General features: G+C 31.8%; 1 protein-coding gene, 1 long non-coding RNA gene and 1 pseudogene across 4 annotated transcripts; 2 read left to right on the top strand and 1 right to left on the bottom strand.

Annotated features, from left to right (window-relative positions):
- LOC149887157 (uncharacterized) overlaps positions 1–23,271 on the top strand; it is a 563,485-nt pseudogene that overhangs the window by 66,624 nt on the left and 473,590 nt on the right.
- LOC145190016 (uncharacterized) lies at positions 2,561–5,504 on the top strand. 3 transcript variants are annotated; one of them, XM_090090287.1, is made up of 3 exons: positions 2,561–2,708; positions 2,872–2,935; positions 4,130–5,504. In XM_090090287.1, the coding sequence occupies exons 2-3, from the start codon at positions 2,872–2,874 to the stop codon at positions 4,612–4,614; spliced, it is 549 nt and encodes a 182-aa protein (XP_089946413.1). In that variant the 5' UTR covers positions 2,561–2,708; the 3' UTR covers positions 4,615–5,504. The 3 variants fall into 3 exon arrangements, with proteins under 3 accessions (XP_089946413.1, XP_089946411.1, XP_089946412.1); XM_090090285.1 differs by lacking the exon at positions 4,130–5,504 and adding an exon at positions 3,161–3,789; XM_090090286.1 differs by having other exon boundaries at positions 2,562–2,708; positions 4,868–5,504.
- Positions 17,523–23,238, bottom strand: LOC149887174 (uncharacterized). Its single transcript, XR_016453318.1, has 2 exons — positions 23,183–23,238; positions 17,523–19,798 (listed from the first exon to the last, which is right to left on the bottom strand). It is a non-coding gene; the product is annotated as an uncharacterized LOC149887174 (long non-coding RNA).

Below are 23,271 nucleotides of genomic sequence, written 5' to 3'. Positions count from 1 at the left end.
ATTAGGAAATACTCCTCCTTAAATTGAGACTTGGAATAAAGCCTGCGGCTAATTTGGAAATTTGGAAACGAGTTGGAGTAGATAAGCGTCAATGGTAGAATACTTATAAAAAAAAAAAATTTTTTTCTCGAGTGATTCTTTCTTCGAGTCATTTTTAATTATTCTTAAAAGTATTGCAACTTGTGTTGCGTCCTTTTGTCCATTAGAGGTGCATCTTGTATTTATCACTGGATTTTTAGTTTAATTCAAGATGAAATTAGAAAAGTCTAATTGTTCTTAAACATTCTAAACAACAACAGACATTAAGAGAAAAAATGTATTTTTTTCTAACTTATCAACTTTAGTAAAACTTCAAACATTGTTTCTACAAACCAAAATATACAATTTACATAATTATGAAAATAAAAACATAATTATTATTATAAATAATAAAAACTAGATACAATAATACTAAGTTAAATGAAATAATTGAAAATATTTATAAAAAAAATTGTGAAATATTTTTAAAAAGGTTTGCTGTAATATTGTTAACTATAAATTTTAACAAATAATTGCTTTCATTACTGACCCCAAACTTTAGTAAATAATGACTTTCCTTGGTAACCTAAAACATTAACAAATAAATACTTTCCTTGCTGATCCCAAACTTTAGTAAATAATTATTTTCCTTACTGATCCCAAACTTTAATAACAAATTGTTTTCCTTGCTGATCCTAAATTTCTGAAACTTTAAACAGGAAACAAATTTAAAAAAATTGGAAGCATTTTCATCTATAAAAAACTTGTTACTAAAAAGATTCAAAAAACTAATTACTAAAAAAACTTATTACTAAAAAAACTTACTACTAAAAGCAAATGGTAACAAAAAATAGGAGTTCAATTAATTTTGTAATAAAAAATAGCAACACTGGATCTAGAACTTATTAAGACAATCCTAGTTAAATAACTGCAGCTTCTTAAAAGCTATATACACACAGATATGTATGTATGTATGTATGTATGTATGTATGTATGTATGTATGTATGTATGTATGTATGTATGTATGTATGTATGTATGTATGTATGTATGTATGTATGTATGTATGTATGTACAAATATGTATATTTAAACAAAGTAAAATTAATGCTCAAAAAATCAGATGATGTGATAAAAAATATAGTTATTTATATATACTTCATGTTAAGAATCGTAGTAATAGAAGTATTATTATTAATAACAACAACAATAACAACAATAAATGTTTAATTTATTTAAAAAAGAAAATATTTGAAAAAAAAAAAAAAAAAAATTCTGAGTAAATGAAAAAGAAAGTAAAAAAGAAAAAAGCTTTTCTGACAAATAAAATTAAAAATTTTAAGTGTACACATATTTTAAAGATATTTGTTTGTGTAATTTAATTAAAATAAACAAATAAGTTCAAAAAAAAAAAAGAACTTATTCCATCAAACATATTAATACACATTTTATAATGAATTATAATAGTTATAATAATTAATTTACATTTTAATTTATTCCATTAAACATCTTACAAGAGTAAAAATCTTAGTAAAATCAAATTAAAAAAAAAAAATTTTTAAAATCTTAACAAACTTAATAAAATATAAAACCAAAACAATATATTTGATACCAATATTTAAAAAAATATATGATCTTAAAAAATGCGAAGAATGTACAAGTAAATTACAGCATTTATAAAGTCATATAATATAATCATAAGACAAAAAATATAACAAGTCAATTGCAGTAGTGCTTCACCAATAGATTGAAACTTTTTTAAAAGTGCAGACTTTTTGTTTAAGGTCTTTATTAGTTGGCACTACCACATCAAACTAATACATTTTTTGGATCATTTTATTAAGTAAAAGTCTGGCTTTTATTTTTAATCTCAGTAGATACTAAAACTAAACATTTCTCTTTTACATACATACATACATACATACATACATACATACATACATACATACATACATACATACATACATACATACATACATACATACATACATACATACATACATACATACATACATACATACATACATACATACATACATACATACATACATATTATGTATGCATGTTAGCTTATGTATGTATATAGCTTAGCTATATAATAATTTAACTTTTGTATGAATCATAGCCATTTAGTCAGCTAGATTAAGATTTTTTATCATACTAACTTGACTGATTTAAACAATCAAAACGAAAAACCTCTACTTTATTTAGTTAAAAAGAAGCATCATCTACGATATAGTTTGTGAAGTCTCGGAGAATGTATTTCACATAATGACCACTATGGTCTTATTTTCTTTTAACAAAGTAAAATATTTCATGCTCAAAAAATCAAATAACGTAACAAAACTTATTAGCATTTTATTACCTTAATAATAATTAATTGCATGCACATAAATATCATTTTATTTTAAAATGCATTAAATCATACCTAAATAAACCCCCTCCCCCCTTCTACCCCGCTGCCAATGCTCCTATAGTAATCAGTGCGCTCCTCAGTACGTCTAAAGGAAATCAATGAACAAATCATACTGCAACAACAAGGCAAGCTTTTTGGAATGTTATGTAAACAGCAAGACATGCTCTTGCTAACTCATGTATTTAATTATTCAAACACATCATATAAAAGAAGAGCGAAGTAAAGGCTTCTGACATTCTTTTAAATCTGAGTGCATCAAAAGGTCTCTAAAACAAAGTAAGTTTGTCTTTAAAAGCGTAAGAGAATTAAAGCAATTGAAAAGAGCAGAAATTTATTCAATTCATCAAAGTTTTTTATTGTTTTTTTATTTAAATATTTTTTGAACTACTTTGTTTTATATTGAATTATTTATTCTTTATGCTTGAATATTTTTTTCTAGATGAATAGCAGGGTTTTGATCCTGTCTGCCTTATTGGCATATGTTTCGGCAAAATCCATAAGTGGTAAGTCGAGTTTTAGTATTTTTTAAAAAATAATGTCCATTGTCAAAATTTAATATTTATACTAAATTCTAAAAGGCAAGTAAAGGATTTTCATTTCTAAAAAAAAAAAAACTTCAAAAATTTTAAAATATCTTCAACCAAACTTTTCAATATTTTCCACTATTTCCACCTTCCATTATGAGTCCTCGTCCTTACCAACAAAGCAATCCTCCTTTCTATATTTAGAAAAAAGATCTCCTTGTGATTGCAGATATGGAGGTTGTGCAGGTGGTAATTGTCAAGAAACATCTATGCAAGTAATTCCAATTCCATCGGGAAGTTCCCCTTATGCAACTGGAATGGGAGGAGCAGGAGGCTGTTGTGCTCCTCCTCCTCCCCCTCCTCCCCCACCACCCCCTCCTCCACCCCCAATACCTGGTCCACCTGGATTTCCAGGGCCAATGGGACCGCCAGGACCTCCAGGATGCTCAGGACCAATGGGCCCACCTGGACCCCCAGGAACGCCAGGTTGCATGGGACCTCCAGGACCTCCAGGACCTGCTGGAGCTCCAGGTTTGCCAGCTCCACCAGCTCCACCCCCACCCCCAATTTGCCTTCATCATTGTATGAAAATTTGTCCGGCCCCTGCGCCTGCTTGTATTCCTCCACCTCCAATGCCATATCCACCCCCTCCACCACCAATGCCATACCCACCATCACCATGCCAATGTGCTCAGCCTCCTTGCTATTGTGGAAAATAAGGACGGTTGCTTTAAAAAATCATGGATGACATCAACTTTTTTATATATATCATAAAATTTTGTATTTTAAATATGAAATAAAAAAGTTGACACCAAATAAACTTTTTTGCTTCACTTTTATCTTTTTTTTTTTTTTTCTTTTTTTGTTTTTATGACATTGTAAAACGTTTAAACAAAAGTTTAAAGATATTTTTTCTAGAGCTGCTAAAAGATTGAATTATCATTTATTCTGTACCAACGGCAAAGTTTAAAAAAAAATTGTTGTTGTTGTAAATATATACATATATACAATTAAATAAATATACATATTATAGTTATATTGCATTATGTATATTTATGTTTAAAAAACAAACAAACAGAAAAAAAACAGCATTAAAATTGCTTGTTAAATAAAAAGCATCCAAATGTCCCCTGAATCAGATTCCTTCCAAAAATCATCTATTTTGTCGTTTAGAAAAAAGGTCTCCCTGTGGATGTCAGGGCGGATGCGGTGGAGGAGTTGGTGTTCAAGAAATTCCAATGACAGTGATCAATCTTCCATCTGGAGGAGGAGGGGGTTATGGTTGTGGACCACCCCCACCTCCTCCACCCCCACCACCCCCACCCCCAATTCCAGGACCTCCTGGATTACCAGGACCTCCCGGCCCTCCAGGACCTAACGGTTTTGATGGATTACAAGGACCACCAGGACCCCCCGGATGGAATGGACCAAATGGGCCACAAGGACCACCAGGACCTCCCGGGCCACCCGGTGTGCCAGCCCCACCAGCACCACCCCCACCACCATTGTGCCTGCATCATTGTATCAGAATTTGCCCAGCACCTTCCCCAGCATGTGTGGGTTTACCACCACCACCACCACCACCACCACCGCCGCCACCACCATCTCCAATGAATTGCTTTTGCCAACCCCAACCATGCAGCTGTGGGAAAAAATAGAGTACTTGTAAATAAACAAGTCAAATATGTTATTAACTTTTTACATAGTATTTGAGAAAAAAATGTCTTTTTTATGTAAAAAGAATCATTTCAATTGTGTGTCCCTTTTGTATCTTCCTTATTATTCATGTATATTACGAAAACAATTATTCTTACATACATGTTTTTTTAGTTGGTAATTTTGTTTTCGTTTTAGAACTAAAAATTTCTCTCACAAACTTAGTTTTATATTTCTCTAATCATCGTTTTATAGAAAAACGATCACCATGTGGCTTTCCACCATGCGGAGGAGCTCCAGGTGGTTGTGGGGGATACCCTAGTGGATTAGCTGCAGGTTATGGAGCTGGCAATATGAATATTCACGAATTGCCACCCACAGTAATTAACCTACCTGCTGGACCAGCTGTACCTTGTTATCCGCCACCACCACCTCCACCACCACCAGCAATTCCAGGACCGCAAGGACCTCCTGGACCAATGGGACCTCCGGGAAGTCCAGGAAGTCCAGGTTTTTCAGGACCACCAGGACCACCAGGATACCCAGGAATTCAAGGGCCTATGGGACCACCTGGACCACCTGGACCACCTGGTTTGCCAGCCCCACCAGCCCCACCACCCCCACCAATTTGTTTGCATCATTGCATGAAAATCTGCCCTGCTCCGGCTCCGGCATGTATTGCGGTGAGTCCTCCTCCACCTCCTCCACCATCACCAATAGGTTGCTACTGTCGTTCACAACCGTGTATGTGCGGTTAAAATTCCTGTTAAAATTTTACCTATATGATAAATTATATATACACCTTGTACAGAAAGTTTAAACGCACTTGTTTTTTTGTAAATTATGGTAAGTTTGGACTGGTGCAAAGAGAAAATCTGATGATGCGTCTTCATTTTTTATTGTTTTTTTTCTTAGCCAATTATTAATTAAGAAAAAAACACAACTTTCAAAGAAAAAAACACAAAATCTTTTCTGAAATGTAATATGAAACACAAGAAATCAAAAAATTGATGAGAAGAAAGTGCAATAAAGTTTAAACGCACTTAGTAATTTTTTGTCATGGAAATATGTTAATATGGGATATGACCCCCGTTGTTTTTGATACATGCTTGTAATCGGCTTGGCATTGACTCAATAAGATTTTTAATCATCTTGATTGGAATTTCAAGCCACAATTTTGTTAGTTATTTTTTAAGCATTTCGTGACTTGTTATTTGCTTTTTTGTTAGTTGATAATCCATCCAGCTCCATAAATTTTCGATCGGGTTTAAGTCAGGTGATCGTGCTGGCCAAGTCATGAGTCGAATATTACTTTCAACGAAATAATTGGTAATTGAATGTGCTGTATGACATGGAGCATTGTCTTGTTGAAATAACCAGTTTTGATCAGCTTGGAATAAATCACAACTAGGGATAAGCGAATTTTCCAAAATGTCACGATACCCATACTGGTTCAATCTTCCTTCGTATATTTTATGACAGCCAACGCCTGAGCCTGATATGCATCCCCATATGCCGACAGAGCCACCACCTTTTTGAATACGGCTGTGTATGTGTTGCTTCAAATATTTTTCCGTATTTTTGCGACGAACAAATCTTTTGTTTTTTCTGTTAATAATTTCAAAATTCGACTCATCGCTAAAGATAATTCTTTTCCATTGTTCCACTGAATAATTTAAACGCTCTTTGCACCATTTTTTTCGCTTTAGACGATCGGTTAACGACAACATAGGCTTTCTTACAACATGAAACGAATTTAATTCTTTTTTGCGTAATAACTTACTTATTGTCGTACGACTAACTGTTTTGTCTACAAGCGAACTATTGATTTCTGCAGTCAAAGCTGACACTCCTGCTTTTGGGTTGCGTCTGCTAAGCGTATAAAGCATGTTTTCATCGCGAGCTGACAGTTTTTTTGGGCGCCTAATACGAGGTTTATCATTGACACTACCAGTCGATAAGTAATTTTTTATTGTTGTACGAACGCTGAATTCAGAAATATTCAAATGTTTGCCAATTTGTCGATTGCTCATTTTCATTTTATGCATGCCAATGACTTGCCATTTGATTTTCGATGAGACAGCTCTTTTACCCATGAAAATATGATCTTTTGACAAAGTTTTATCAGTTGAAAATGGCTGAAGGTTGAATAAAATCGTAGACGCAGTTTTTTTTGCAAAATAAAATAAGAATAAAGATGCAAGTACAATATGCTGACGATAGCAGGCTGTTGAGTGATAAAAATGCGAAAGACTGCAAGAAAAAATCAATCAATTAATTAGAGTTACGAGTTTTCCAACCAAAGTGCGTTTAAACTTTATTTCAAAAAATTGAAAGGACTTAATTGCTCCGTTAATTTTCTCATCACCCTCTACCTTCTTTATGGTGTCCTTATATTTTTTTTTTCTCTAAATCGATAAATTAAACCATTAGTAAAAATAAACATAAAAAATTCGGACCATATCTCATCAATTTATCGGGTTATCATTTCTTAAAAGAATTATCGACGTTAAAAAAACAAGTGCGTTTAAACTTTCTGTACAAGGTGTATAGCCATACAATAAATTGATCCCATAAATTTAAAAGCTCTTTTTTATCAGCAAAGGTACAATCAAGTAAATGAGTTTTGTTTTGTTAAAAAAAATAAATAAGTATCAATTTTTGATTTAAAAAAACACCAAAAAAAAAAATTATTGATTTCAAAACATAAAAAAAATTTCAGAAGTGTAAAATCTCTCCGACAAAGAGTTTTCAACTTTTAAATTTTTCCCGTGGAAAATTTGAATAAAAAAAAAAACGAAACATTAATTTAGCTACCTGATCAAGTGAAAACTAATTTAAAAGAACTTTTTTTTTTCAAAATCCACGATAAAAAAAGCAGACTAAAAAAAATTAAAATCAGCGCTACTTGGAAATTTCATGTCACCACCCAGTAAACACTCTTTAGTTGGTCCAACTGACGGGCCAGTATTGGCTATAGTTGGCTAACTGTTGGCATTTCTTGCCAACCATAAACCGACTGTATACCGCGTGTTTTTGAATCGTTAAAGTTTCCCGTAAGCTTTATAAACGTATTTTAATAATTAGTCGCATGGTCTAAGTGAACATATTCACTTAGACCATGAGACTAATTATTAAAATTATTCAAATAGATTCATTCAATAATTAAAACTATTCAATAGAGTTAGTTTAGTTTGAAGCTTTTTATTTATTTTTTTCTTTCAAACGCTTTTTTTAACCTTTAACTAAACTTTTAAACTCAAACCCTCCTACACCTCTTATTTGAGAGCTTACGATTAGAAAACTGTTGCTAAAATGCCGTTTTAAAACTTTTTACGCAACGTCAAAACGTTGAAATTCGCGTTTTCTGAAAACGGCTTATAAATGGATCAAACTACTACTTGCTCCAAAAGTGTAACAAAGTAATTATCTAATTTCTGATACAAATTTAGGATAAATACATAAGTATAAATACACACACACACACACACACACACACACACACACACACACACACACACACACACACACACACACACACACACACACACACACACACACACACACATACACACACACACAGATATATATATATATATATATATATATATATATATATATATATATATATATATATATATATATATATATATATATATATCGAGTAGTCTGCATGAGTAGGAAAACCGTTTTAAAAAAATACACAGTGCTTCTACCGGAGTTTAACCCGTTATAACATACAAACTTGAGGTAGTTGAAGTACATTGAGTAAGCGATATATATCACTAAGTAGAAATCTAAATTCACTTTTGCATTCATCATCAGACATGATTTCTAAACAAAACTGTTTATAGCTCCGAAACGGTACATCTGGATTCTTGGACAAATTTAATTTGAACAGTAGTAAAAGTTTCTCGTCGTCTATGATATTTGATTCTAATACAAGTAATAAACTATTTCTAACATTAGGGGCCATACTTAAACTTTTTTTGTTTATTTCAAGATGTTTTCTTTTTTTTGAAGTGGATATTCGTAACTAATTTTATTGGAATACCGCAACTGCAAGTCGCAACCGCTCGATCCAGACCTTTGTCGTCTCCGTTGCCGTTGCAGTTTTCAAATCGTAAGCTCTCTAATATAACCGTTACGCTGGTAAGTACAAATATTTTACATTTATCCATTAGTTACATATTCAGATACAATTTTTGACATAGGTTGAGTTTTTAATTTATTTTTATGATGACACCATTTTTGTATTTGTATTAGACATTTTAGCTCTATTTTAACTACTATTAAAAGTTAAAATACAGCTAAAATGTATATGTGCGTAAATAGTAGTATATTTAAGGGCGCTACTGCAGTTTCTCCCCCCCCCCCTTTTTTTTTTTTATGATTGATTATGATAGAGAATATTATGCTGATTCAGAAAAATATAAAAACATAGACCTGGAAATCAACGGAAAGTGCTCTAATTCGAAGTCAAAGTTGTAAAAAATCCCACTAAAAACCCTTATATTCGCCATTTTGAAAATAATAAGTTAATGATCTTTTTGCTGACAAAAGCAATACATTAATAGCATGGTTTTACGTTAAAAAAGTCGTTAAAGTATGTTTATTTTTCGCAATTTTTTGTTACAATTAAAATAGCCGTTTTTTGATTTATTAGAGAATAAACTATATTGCAAGTAATGTACTTTTGTAATAAATTTTAAAAAAGAATTCAACAGTTTTTTTTTTCCTAAAAGAAGAACTTTTGAAACTTAGTTCATTGTTGTTTTATCACATGTAAAATTTAGAAATAGTAACCTTCAAACCATTTTTTTTAATAAAAAAAACCAGCGTACGATACAATAATAATTATTCATCAATTTGTCTACATTCTCATATTCTACGTTCAACCTTTATTTGAAATCTTCCTTTAATTTCATTTCGTTATAACGCTTTTGTTATAATACTTTAAAATAATAATGCAAACGCTGATGGAAACCAGGTCTGTTTATTGCGCAATGTAACGGTAATTAATTTTCGTTAAAAATGAAAGCGTTTTGAAAAAAAATGGCGAATATTAGGGTTTTCAATGGGATTTTTTTACAACTTTGACTTCGAATTAAAGCACTTTCCGTTGATTTTCAGGTCTATGTTTTTATATTTTTCTGAATCAGCATAAAATTCTCTATCATAATCAATCATAAAAAAGGGGGGGGGGGGAGAAACTGCAGTAGCGCCTATTTATGTGTGTATTTCTGTATCTATCTATCTATCTATATATGTGTGTGTGTGTGTGTGTGTGTGTGTGTGTGTGTGTGTGTGTGTGTGTGTGTGTGTGTGTGTGTGTGTGTGTGTGTGTGTGTGTGTGTGTATATATATATATATATTCATATAATGCATATAATTATAGCATTTTATTAAAAGGAACATCGACTTCGAAAAAACTATGAGAAAACTACTTAAAATTTTGGGGATCAGGAAGGTAAGGTTTTGGATAAACTATTTGTTTGTTGTTTTTTTTTGTTTTACTATTGTTATAAATTGTATATGTGTTACGCATACATACATTGATTATGATGCTGACATATATTGACAAAAGAAAACTATTTATATTTTTTGTAAAAAAAAAAATTTCTGTTTTAATTAAAGTCATAAATGGATGAAGGCTTTAAAAAAATACATATTTCATGTTACAAAAATACACATTTCTACTTTTTTATGCAGATAAAGGTTTTAAATAACGCTCTTTTCCGTGACCTTAATAACACAGTACAAAAATGTGCTAGAATTTTTACAGCAATCAATTCACCTACAGGGATAAATAACATGAATGTTTAAAACTTTAACTCCAAATATTTGAGTTCCATAACACCTTCATCCGTGTATGTCTTCAATTTAATAACTAGATTGTGTTTTTGAAACCAGTTTTCCAATAAGATTCAAATGTAATGAAATATTATTTAATTATTTATGTATGTTTATAGAGAAGTTGGCAGCTTTGGAGTTAAGATTAACAGAACTGGAGCAAAAAAAAAAAATTTTTTAGAAGTTCAAAGTTTTTTGGATAATGAAGACATTGTTGTTCCCCCTGGCCTTCCAATTGAACGTAAGGAAGATTTTGAGAGGCTTAACCTTATGCTACAGATGAAATCTGAGATGGCTCTATAAAGTTTGAATTTTTTTTTTATATTATAATGTTTCTAGCAGTCTACAGGTTGCGTTTAAACTAGTAACTATTATTTTATAAGATCAAAGATAAGTTTTTTTATAAGTCTTATAATTGTAATTTATCAAAGGTAATTTAATAATACCTTAGTTAATACCTTAGTTATATTATACTGCATTACATTTTCATTTACCTTTGAAAAAATAATTTAAATAAAAAAATTTGTAATATGTAGCATTATTTGTTTTTAGGTCGAATATCTGCGTTTTATTGGCAGTAAAGTTGAATGTCCAAAATACATACAATGTGTGTTGGGAGCCATGTTTTCCAAAAATTTTAGCGTTTTATGTAATCTAAACGGATCTTCAAGTAAGATTATAGCTACTGGAATGGGCAAGATTAAGTTGCAATGTTATCATTTTGTGTTAAAGTGCTTACTATGTAAGTATTACTAGTTATGTAAATTTTTAGTCTATTAAAGTCAATTGTATTTTTATATTTACAAAAATATGTTTATGTAATTATAGCGTTACTTTAGACGATAATTCGTCTGACTTTTTTTTCCCGTGAACTTTGGAAAGTCAGACAAGAAAACTTTGGTTATTTAAAAAAATGAATAATGGCGAAATATAATTACGTTTTGCAGGTTTAAGGACGGGGGTAATAAACTTTTTAAAAACAGTTATCAAAAATCAACTATTTTCAACCAATTATCAACCATGTTGCCTAATTTAAATATACGTCGAATATATTTTGTAAACCTGTACTTTGTACTTTCTAATTAATGTTTTTCTGATTGCAGATTCATAAAAATAATAATTATTTCATCTCTTTCTTTTCTTACTTGTAAGTAGTGGCCAAGTTCAGTCAGATTAAATTCAAGTTTAATAATTAAATTCAAACATTTTGAGATTTAAGAAGACATAATTTTCGAAACAAGTCAAGTAGAAGACGGGAGTCAAGCGATGTGCTGTGTTACTCGTAAAAACAATCAATAATGGCGTTACCTACCTTACTAAACAATCAATACCTTACTAAACAATCAATAATGGCGTTACCTACCATGCTCTTGGATATTAACGGTGTATTTCAGGATGTGCTAATTGACTCAGGATGTACCTGCTGCATCATCTATAAAAAATGTGCGACAAAAATAACGAAGAAAGAAGTTAGCGTGGTAACTGTTAATGGACAACAACAGCAGTGCGAAGGTGTTAGCCAAATTCGAATCACCGCGCCAAATGGAAATACAGTGTGTGTGGAAGCACTTGTGGTCAATTTCAAACCACTGGGTTTTTGTTTCATAATTGGTATGAATGAAATAGTGGCACTTGGTGGAGTATCGATTTCTGCAACGCGGGATGTTTGTTTTATGAAAAAAGAAGCATGTTTACTTGGTCTAAAAAGCGATTTGTCAATAGATGCTCATGATATGAATATAACGGCTCAGGATTTCACAGCTTCATTTGAAAAGAAAAATGGAGAATGGATAATTGCGTGGAAATGGAATACCAAACCTGAAAATCTGGTGAATAGAATTGCTGAATATACCATCCCCATCGGCATAAAACACGATTACGAAAAAGAAATTGAAGGGTGGATAAGAGAAAAAATGGCTGCAAAAGTACGAAGCGAAAAAACACGGTCCAGTAAAAGGTTTGGTTCCACTTTTGGCAGTGGTGCAGCAAAACAAAGGGAAAGTGCGACCAGTTAGACTTCAGGGAGCTGAACACGTTTATTGAACCATTTACGGCAAACACGGATGCATGTGTTGACAAACTTTGAGACTGGAGACGGCTTGGAGAAAATATTTCAATTATTGATTTATCTTCGGCCTACATGCAACTCAAAATCAGCGAGGAACTCTGGGCTTACCAAACTGTTGTGTTCCGTGGACAGAGGTTTTGTTTAACACGTTTGGGATTTGGCCTGAAGGTTGCGCCCGTCATAATGAAAGCAGTTTTGGACAAAGTTCTATCGCATGACGAAAAGATCTGGAAGGGAACATCATCATACATTGATGATGTTCTTGTAAATGAAGACATCGTATCAGTTCGCAGTGTACTTGATCATTTGGATATGTATGGACTACATTGTAAGCCAGCGGTTCGTGTGTCCGAAGGGGCGAGAGTTCTAGGATTACAAGTTGGAATCGAAAATAAGAAGTTATTTTGGAAGAGAGACAACGATTTTGGTGAAGTTCCAAGTTCTCTAACGAGGCGAAAAATCTTCTCTTTATGTGGAAAAATGACAGGGAATCTTCCAGTTTGTGGTTGGTTGCGTGTAGCCTCGTCATTTGTTAAAAGGACGGCAAACGCCCTAACGAAAACATGGGATGAGAAGATACAATGCGATTTTGTTGAAAAAATGGTGAACGATATGGTAAAAAGAACACGTAACGACGATCCTGCCAAAGGAGTTTGGAATGTTTATGGCAATGAGGCAACAGTGTGGGTGGATGCTAGTTCACTAGCGCTAGGTGTGAGTTGATGGCAATATAATCGAAGACGCTTGTTGGTTAAGAAAAGATGATACAACGCATATAAACATGTCTGAACTCGATGCAGTAATCAAAGGACTAAACATGGGTCTCAATTGGAAGATGAATGTCTTGCATATTTGCACTGATTCGAAAGCAGTATTACATTGGGTCACCGATGCACTGACTGGAAAATCCAGATTGAAGACAAAGGCTTCAAACGAAATGCTGATTAGAAGACGGCTTCAGACCATTATGAATATTGTTGGACGAATACAAACTCAGAGTGGATATTAAACTAGTACCCTCGGAGTCTAACTTAGCCGATGTACTTACTCGAGTGTCTGGAAGTTGGTTGAAAATGATCGATAAGTCCACTGAACTTGCTGCAGGTGGAACGATTAGTGCTTCTCTATCTCCGAAAGAAATAAACCATGTTCATAAGTCCACGGGACATTATGGTGTCAAGAGAACATTGTATTTTGTTCGTAGAATTGACCCATCAGTAAGCAGGGAAGAACTCAGGCAAGTGGTTGAAAAATGTGTAGCCTGCCAATCAATTGATCCAAGTCCGATAAAGTGGCCGAAAGGGAAGATCGAAGTAAAAGGGACGTGGCAACGGCTTGGTATGGATATAACTCATTATGAGGGGCAACATTTTCTTACCCTGATTGACTGTGGGCCTTCACGTTATGCAATATGGCGCCATCTTAAAGACCAAACTAGTGCATGTGTCATTCAGGAATTAAACGCAATCTTTCTTGAACGAGGCGGTCCAAACGAAATTCTGACGGATAATGATACAGCATTTCGAAGCACATTATTTTCACAATTTATGAACAAATGGAACGTTAAACTTCGCTTCAGGTGCGCTTACGTTCCTTCAGGGAATGGAATTGCAGAACGGTGCCATCGAACAGTGAAAAGAACGGCGAAAAGAGTTCCGTGCAGCATACCCGAGGCAGTTTTTTGGTATAACGTCAGCCCAAAAGACTATTGTAAGTCATCTACAGCACCCGCAAATAAATTATACCAATACGAAATTAGAGTTAGAGGAATTGACGACGATAAAAACGCATATGAACCTCATGAGAAGATCACCAACAAGTTTAAACTTGGCGATGAAGTATGGGTAAAGCCCCCGGACAACCGATGTGACTCTCAATACAAGATTGGGAGAATTACAGGAATCATTTCGGAGCAAACGGTAGAAGTGGACAAAGTATGCCGACACATACGCGACCTAAGACCCGTCAGAGTTGATAACAAGTCGAATGAGGATCTAGAAGATGATGAAGAACTGTGCGTTGTGTTGCCTGAAGACTAGACAAACCAGACGCCAATGTTGCGAAGAAGCACCCGAAAAAGGATGGCACCTGAGCGATATAGTCCGTGAGGTGAAGTGATCTTTATGACCAAGGGGGAGTGTAATTATAGCGTTACTTGTGAATAATTATGTGCGTAAAGGATATGTCATTATAGCGTTACTTGTAAATAATTGTATGTGTGAAAAGATGTGTGAATGCCTTATAGCATTACTTGTAAATAATTGTATGTGTGAAAAGATATGTGTGAATACCTAGGGAATTAATTTGTATATAAATTGTGTTGAATTTTACAAAGATATATCGGCGTTTACGCACAACTAAAAAACGATCTTTTTTATGCGAAACTACAGTTTACAACACTAAGAAAGAATATAATATGTTAGTACTTACGACAATTACCAGTGTTGTCATTAGTTGTGAATTTGTAAGATATTATGTTCTCCCTTGGTGACTTGAACTTATTAATGCCGTATTTTATTGTTAACTAGAGACATTATTTGCCAATGTAAACCATGATTTATTAGTATTCAACTATATGATTCTTAAAGAGCATATAGAAGTTTGTCTTGAACCGATAAGCTAATTGCTCTTGGTTATCATATGTACATATTTTTAAAACTGCTAACCAGTTAATGTAATTTTTGATTTGCAAAGTAAACGTATAAGAGCTTAAAAATAATTTAAAAATAATTTATATTTAAACAAAAAATAAATTGAGTTTTTAAATTTATTTTCATTTTATTCTTTTAGCAATAGTAAAAATTCAGTATCTTAATTCCAAGTATAAAGATATTTACCCGATCGTTTCAAGATGGTTTCAGGGCGCAATTGATCAAGGAGATGGGCGAATAAGTAGACAGACGAAAAGCAAGGTTATAAAAAATCAGTTGCAGTTAATCAATGAAAAGAATATTTAGTTATTATCTTTTGCAAATTTATAAAAGCTTATTTATCTTGATTTTATTTATAAATCTAATTTTTCTTAATTATTATTAATAATTATCTAATAAATCGCCACGTTTTTAAATACTAGCGTTTTAAAATATTGTTTTTAATTAAAGCTGCCAATATTAGTTTCAAACCTTTAATAATATTAACTACAATAATAGAATATTTTTAGTTCTTTATTTGTAAATATTTTTCTTTAATGGTCTGGAAGTAAAAGTGTAATGATAAAATATTTGTTCTTTTTTTTGTATTCAACTAAGTTATCAATAAATAATACAATATTTTGTGTGGACAGTAATACTGTTTGGTAAAATCTGATATACAAACAATCACTATTAAATAGAAAATGAAATGTTAAAAAGCAAAGTTATACTTTGTTATTAAGCAATATTCAAAACATGATTTATAACTTTTGCACTTTCAATTTCAGCGCAAAAGTGAATTTAATAAATCGCGAAAAAAAATCATTTAGTTGGGTCGGTAATGGTACCAACTGTTAGCCAACTGTTTTATAACTGTTGGGCCGTTAATGGCAACCAATAGTTTAATAACAGTCGGCTAAGTGTTGGTAAAAGCGTTACGTTTTTTTCACGGTACCAACTAAATAGCCGACTGTTGGCCCAACTGTAGCTAATAGTTGGTTATTAGGATCGGGCCAACTACTTACCAACTGTTCGTTGTTTACTGGGCAGTTACTTCCACGCTAATTCCAAGTTTCTTATACGTTTGTTTTAGAAAGGTTGGTACTCTGATATTTCCCATTAATTTAAAGACTAATTATTTTAAAAATGAAAAAGTTAAATAGATAAAATATTAAGTGTATTTAAAGTCGTTTAAACTCAATTTCTTCCGTACAAAGAAAAAAAAAGGAAGCCGTTCCTAAACTTTTTATAGAATATATTTATAGAACAAGTTTGCGAACAAATTTTCTGTTTTCATTTACACTTTATTGTATAAGGTATTTTCAAAACTGATCCAGAGTTTTTTTATTTAGCTTTAGAAAACCATTAGTCAAGTAACTCCTTGAACATGTAATTCAATCTAGAAACCTTTTTACTAGATAAAGCACAAAAAAATAGGAAGTGACTCGTGGAACACTACAAAATTGAATCTGGACCCTTATAGATCATGAGAAACTGAGATTGGGTTAGATGGATCCACAAGTGGTTTTGACTTCGTAATTATATTTTGATATCCTTGGCTTTTATTTGTGTGTATGCACAAACAAAAGGTGAGGATGACGAGGAGAGTTTGTCTATATTAAAAAAGGAGCTTTTATTCCTATTTCAAAAACTACATATTCAACTAAAAGTAGGGGTGGGTGACAAAGTTCTAAAACCTCCTCTGTAAATTTAGACAGCCCATATATAATATGTTAAACGACCTAAATGTAATATGTTAAAGAAAAAGAGTACTTTTAAATTAAATGCCCTATGATTAATGGTAAATTGCCCTCTATCACCATTACCCAGTTCATACCAGTTTTTCAAATTTATGCGGACTAAGATATTAAAGTTGATGAAGTTTTTAGCAAACGGCTAATTAAATGAGATTAATTAGTTGAGATTAATTAGTTGAGATTAATTAGTTGAGATTAATTAGTTGAGATTAATTAGTTGAGGTTAATTAGTTGAGATTAATTAGTTGAGATTAATTAGTTGAGATTAGATTAAATTCTCTGAGAAGAAGTTACGGTTTCAAAACAGAGCTGAATCTTCCTAAGGAGTGTATGGAACTTTTTTTATTAATCTCATAATCTCTATGGACAAATTCACTCCATGTTGTTTTAGTTGTTGATATTCTCAGAAGTGCTCTTCCACATCAAATAATGGAAATACTATAAGCTGAGAATTTATGAGCCATAAAAAATTTACTAAAATACTTGGAAGTGGATGTAGGTCTTGTTAAACAGTTTTATACAGCTATTCACGAAAGTTTAAACGATTGCAGAATTTTTATCAAGTATGTTTGGTTTTTGTTTAATAAAGAAAAACTGTAAAATGATATCGAATTAATTTTTTTTATTTATTAAAGAAAAAGTAATTAGCTTTAAAATGAATATGAACATGTTATAAAAATTTTAATATTTAGTAAGAAAAAAGCTATTACAAAAAATCTTATAGGAAAAATAAGAAGCACAAAAGTTTAAACGAATTGCAACATTCAAACAAAAAATTTTAAAAAAAGCAAAATTAATATTTAAAGTGTCCTCCTTTGTTTTTATAGCAAACATAAACTCGTTTATGCATTGATTCAACTAATTTCATGCACATCACGCGAGGTACCTTCAGCCAGTACTCATTCAAAAGTTGTTTCAAATGCTGAGTTGATTGAACTTCATAGTATGTCAGTTGATTGTTGATCCAAGACCAAATATTTTCAATTGGGTTGAGATCTGGTGATCTAGGGCACCAGGGCATCACATTAAACTTTTTTTTCAAAAATATTCTTTGATTGAGTGAGCTGTGAGAGCCAAAGCCCCGTCTTGTTGAAAGATGAATTGCTTGCTTTTGCCATACAAGTGTCTGATTGATGGATTTAAACACGTTTCCAATGTGTTCTTGTAGTTGTATTGATTAATTCGGCCTTTGTACAGCTCACAGAAGCCTATACCTTTGTGAGAAAAACATCCCCAGATGCCAACCGAACCTCCACCGCCTTGTCGACGATGTTGCAAAAACCTGTCTGAATATTTCTCAGTTGCAAATCTTTTCACACTCTTCCCTTGCGGTTTACGACTTGAAAATTAGCTTCATCACTCCAAATAACATTTGCCCACTGTTCTACAGACCAGTCCAGCCTTTCTTTGGACCACACTCGTCGTTTACGTTTATCCGTGATTGAAAGAATAGGTTTTCTAGCAGCTGTTTACGTTCCATTACCTTTGTCCAACAATGTTCGTCTCACGAGCTCTCTGCTAACTTTTGGATAATTTTTTAAGTCGTTGAAGATTTGTGCAAGCTTTTTGTAGCTGAGTCTGGGGTTTTCTCTGCTCATTCTGAATATACCACTTTTGTCACGGTTGCTGAGTTTGGATGGTCTCCCAGTACGCTGCATGTCGGAGATGCCCTTGGTAAGTTCCCAGGTTTTGATGGTTTTTCGAACGCAAGATTCAGAAACGTTAAGTATTTTGCCTATTTGAACGTTTGTGTGATTTTTTGTCCTCGCCATACCAATAACTTGCCACTTGATCTCACTAGAAACTGCTTTGCAACCCATTTGCACGCAATTGAAAATAATTTGAAATTTACAATATTTCAAGTTGATTTTTTAAAATTTAAAAGCTGCCTGATGATTTTGCGATAAATTTTTTGATTGTAATTGACTCATTTTGACTTTATTTAAAAATAAAAAAAATTTTCGCCCCGGATTTATCAATTAATTAGCAAATAATTGATCCTAAATAAAATCGTTTAAACTTTTTTGACACCTCTTAATTTGTATCACCTACCTTTTCATGAAATTTCTGAGTAAACAGTGATGAGTCGAAACCTACTGACCTGTATACCAAATTAGAATGACCTGTATACCAAATTAGAAAAAAAACTATTTTGAAATATATTTCCGTTAGATTTTTATTCAAGAAAAACTGAAGATTAGATCTTAAAATTCTGTAATCGTTTAAACTTTCGTGAATAGCTGTATTATGTTTTGTGCCTTGTCTTATAAGAATCCAATAGGCTCAGATAAGCATGAAATTATTCTAAAGGTAAGACATTTGTAACAAATTATGAAAAAACAATTTTACATCCACACCAGGTTGTAAAAGATAAACCTGTCCCAAGTGGCTTTTTGTCTAAAGAAGCTCGGGAAAGCAGAAACAAAGACGTTAAAAACTACAGGGAATAATTCACAAGAAAATTTTCAAGTAAACTTAAAACGAAGATGTAATGATAAGATTCCTCTGCTACTCATACCCATTCATCACCTTTAACAGGAGAAGTTCTATATATCAACTAAAAGGAACTGAACCTTCTTCTGTAACCTTGATAATATATTGTTCAAATGCTCTTTGTATCTAAATAATCTTGATAGCATTTTTAAAACTGTTATGTGTCGCAAATGTTGTTAATGCTGTCCACTAATGGGTCTTACATATGCCATATGCTTTTGAGACCGTTTTAAAAGATAGCAGGTATTACAAAATAGGTATAAAACATGTGCCACATTTCTAAAATCATTCTGCTATTTGCCCTTTGTGTTTTTTCTCCTAGATGATATTGTTGTCGTTCACCAGGGTACCACATCAAAATATGAAAGAGGCCATTGGGTTGTAGCTTAAAACAAGTATATATAAGAGATTAGTTGATGATTGAAACAAGCATGTTAAAGATCAAATAAGTAAGAATTCAAGTTTACAAAAACAGAAGCAATTGGTCCAATACTGATATATCAATAAGGCGAGTGCTATTCGGTTACACGTTTAAGAATTAACAATTTCATTAAAGCATTTGGTAATTTTAAGTTGAACGGAATCAAAAGTTCATTAAGCTTCTTAAATTATTACAAATTTTAACAAACTTCATAGATTTATGGTTTAGCACAATGACATGATACCGACGATTAGGAAGCATCCATTATTGAAATACCTTTTAAATATATGCTAACAACTTTTGAATTATTATCAAAACTACCCAAATGCTGCTATTGAAAAGCATTTTAAAAAAGCTGCAATTTTCGATTCATAGAGGAAAAAACTTAATACTTTGTAAATAATTAGTTTTATTATATAAAGATTATGAACAACAGAGACACCAATTGTATAAAGATTATGAACAACAGAGACACCAAATTTATATTTTCCTAGAAGCACTAAAAAAAAAACTACGTTAATAAACTGTAGCCATTTGTTATAAAACTGAAATAATATTATTCCCCCAAAAAAGCATATGTTTTATAATTCTAGATTGCAAGTTTTTTAATAATATAGTTTAATTTTTCAGTAAATAACTTAACTTTATACCAGTTTGCAGCTTAAACAAATTGTTTAAGCCGCAAACAGGTATAAAATTAAATTTTTTACTGAAAAATTAAATTATGTTTTACGTAGTAAAGAGAGGACATAAAAGCTCAGTACTCGCCTTCTTTATCCAACTTGATTTGTCATTAATTAATTGCTACATTTTGTGGTTATAACTTTTTTTAGATTTTAAACGACAAAAGTTTTCTATTCAATAGCCTTAATTTGCTTTTTATCATATCATAAAGAGCCATTATTTTAAAAATATTAACAAAGGGGCATTGCTGTAAAAATGGAACAAAGACTCTTAAATACACCTGGTTTGGTTCGCAGTTGTAAGGCAAATCTCTATTCAGGAAAACCGCCCAAAAGTTCGGTAATAATGTTTTTGGCAGCCATTCTGCAAAATACAATTATTTTGCAGAATGGCTCAGTAAAATATTAAAAACTATCAAATGACTATTACGTAATTCTGAAAAGAAAGATTACTCCGTATTTAACAATTAAAATATTGCATACAAAGTTTAAAATATGGTTAAAAGTAAGTTTAATGTGTTTCGCAAGTAAAAGTTATAATTAAAAATAAGTTTTCCCACCATTCGAGCAAAGTTTAACAAAATAAAAATACAAAAATTAAACTTCGTAAAAATATCAAAAATACTTTATAAAAAAAAACAATAATAAAAACTTAAAAAAAAAAAAAAATTTTTATAAAATTCAAAACGAGTTTTTAATTTAAACAACGAAAACCAAAAAAAAGTTTGATTTAGGTTTTTATGTCGAAGAAGGTGTTTAAACTTATAATTTTCATACTAAACGAAGCAAGTCTGTTTCTAAACATCGGCGTTTGATTGTTCAGGTTTTAACAAATAATAACAAATAAAGTAACATTTTCTAAGTCCGTCATTGAAAATATATAGAATTTAAAATAGTTGATATACATTCAAAGTTTCAAGGTTCCAGAAAAAAAAGTTGGAATACCAAAGTTTTGTTAATTTGTTGTAACCCTTCAAGATGCATGCGCAGAATTGCAATTCAATAAAAACCATTAAACTCATTTTTGTAAAGAATTTTAAATAAAAAACTCATGTATGAAAATAAGCTTGTCCTACTAAAATTTGTTGTTACATAATAAAGTTCAGAAAACTCGATTTATCTTAAAAAAAAAAAAAAAACAACCGGTATTGAAGTTGATATATTTGTTATTATTCGTTGAAAACAAAACGTCCATGCTTACCAGTCTGTTGTAAAATTAACCCTGGAAAGCATGATTTACTTTTTTCCTAATGTCAGTGTGGATAATCAAGCTAAAACACCCGGCAGGCGCAGAAAACGCAATTAAATGTTTTTTGGGAAATAAAAGTTCTTAAAAACTTTTTTTAGATTTCTCTGACTATTGAAACTGATACACTTGTTTAATCAGGGTCGAAGACCCTGATTAAGATAACCCTGAATATAATAGAAGACTAAGCTAGGAGCGGTAAACAAAGAGTTGTTAAACAAATTTATTACATTTATGTTATAAGCTTATCATATATGCAAATTATTATATACGCTTATTATTATGTATGTTTTAAATTATATATGCTTACTATTACATATGGTTATCATTATATATGCTTATTGTTATATATGCCTATTATTTTATACAATATACTAATAAAGCTAACACTAATTAACTTACTGTGGCAATCAAACTCAAACCGTATGACATGTAAAACATAAGATTTAAGCTTGAACATCAAATCCAGATCACCTCCCCCCGGGCCCCTCTCCTAGAATTGGTACTAGTTGCTCCTAAAATCTTCTTTAGTGGCTAACAGGGACTTTGTTTTATTTTAGTGGGCTACAATATTTTATATTTGAAACATAACAATATTCAAACAGCAAATTTTAAAAATGAAAATTAGATAATAATTTAAAAAACAATTTTCATCATATTTAAAAAGTTCTTTGTAATAAATTAAAGCGAGAGCAAAATATATTTCTCATTTTTTAAACTCTTTTTCAAATCTCCAGACAATCGAGTTTTCATTACTCAGACAATCAAGTCTCCAATGCTCCAGACAAGTCTCCAATTCTCCAGACAGTCAAATTTTGAACAATAAGTTTTCAATTTAAACTCAAAGAATTAGAAATTTTTGAACTTTGCTATGTTAAAATACAATTTTCAAACGGTGAGATTGAGTTTTTTGAAATTAGAAAACCTGCATTTGATCAGCTTGATATTTTATTAAAAGAAATTATAGTCTTATGTACCTTTTTTCCACCCTGAGTAGAATCGTATAGAACTGTAACTACACCCTGAGTAGAACTCGCATTAAAAACTATAACAAAATGATTCTTTCTAAGTTTTATTTTACTAGTCTATATACACTAAAGTGTAACTACGAAAACACTCTTCTTTAAATCTCACCAAAGCTCTCAAAGCTTTAATATTTTTATTAGATTTGCGTATTCAATAGTGCCATCCATCCCTGGAAACTCTTTGAATGCACCATATACTAAGCCTTCGACTCATTTACACAAAGGTCTCAAAACAACTTTAAACGCTAATATAAACCTTCATAATCTTAAGAAACACTTCCTGTGTCCATAACGCAGTATTACGTAACTACTCTTTGATTTACAATTAAGAAGTAGGCAAGCATCAAAGCGAAAAAATACCATGATTTGCAAACATTAGTGAAAGCATTCTCACCAAGTAAATTTGTTTGCTGTTGGCTTGTTTTGTGTAGCCCTGATCGCAAACTCCATACATCTCTCTGCACAAGAACAAAGCAAGCATTG

Source organism: Hydra viridissima, unplaced genomic scaffold, assembly GCF_058129835.1.
Source record: "Hydra viridissima isolate aposymbiotic clone 2 unplaced genomic scaffold, HvirCarnegie_v1 scaffold_6, whole genome shotgun sequence".
NCBI classification, from domain to species: Eukaryota; Metazoa; Cnidaria; class Hydrozoa; order Anthoathecata; family Hydridae; genus Hydra; species Hydra viridissima.
Note: the sequence above shows the minus strand (reverse complement) of the source record. Positions and strands in the feature narration are given on the sequence as shown.

Coding starts and splice junctions, on each gene's coding strand:
- LOC145190016 (XM_090090285.1), top strand. CDS start 2,872: ATGAATAGCAGGGTTTTGATCCTGTCTGCCTTATTGGCATATGTTTCG. Junction 2,936..3,160: donor TTCGGCAAAATCCATAAGTG/GTAAGTCGAGTT, acceptor TTCTATATTTAG/AAAAAAGATCTCCTTGTGAT.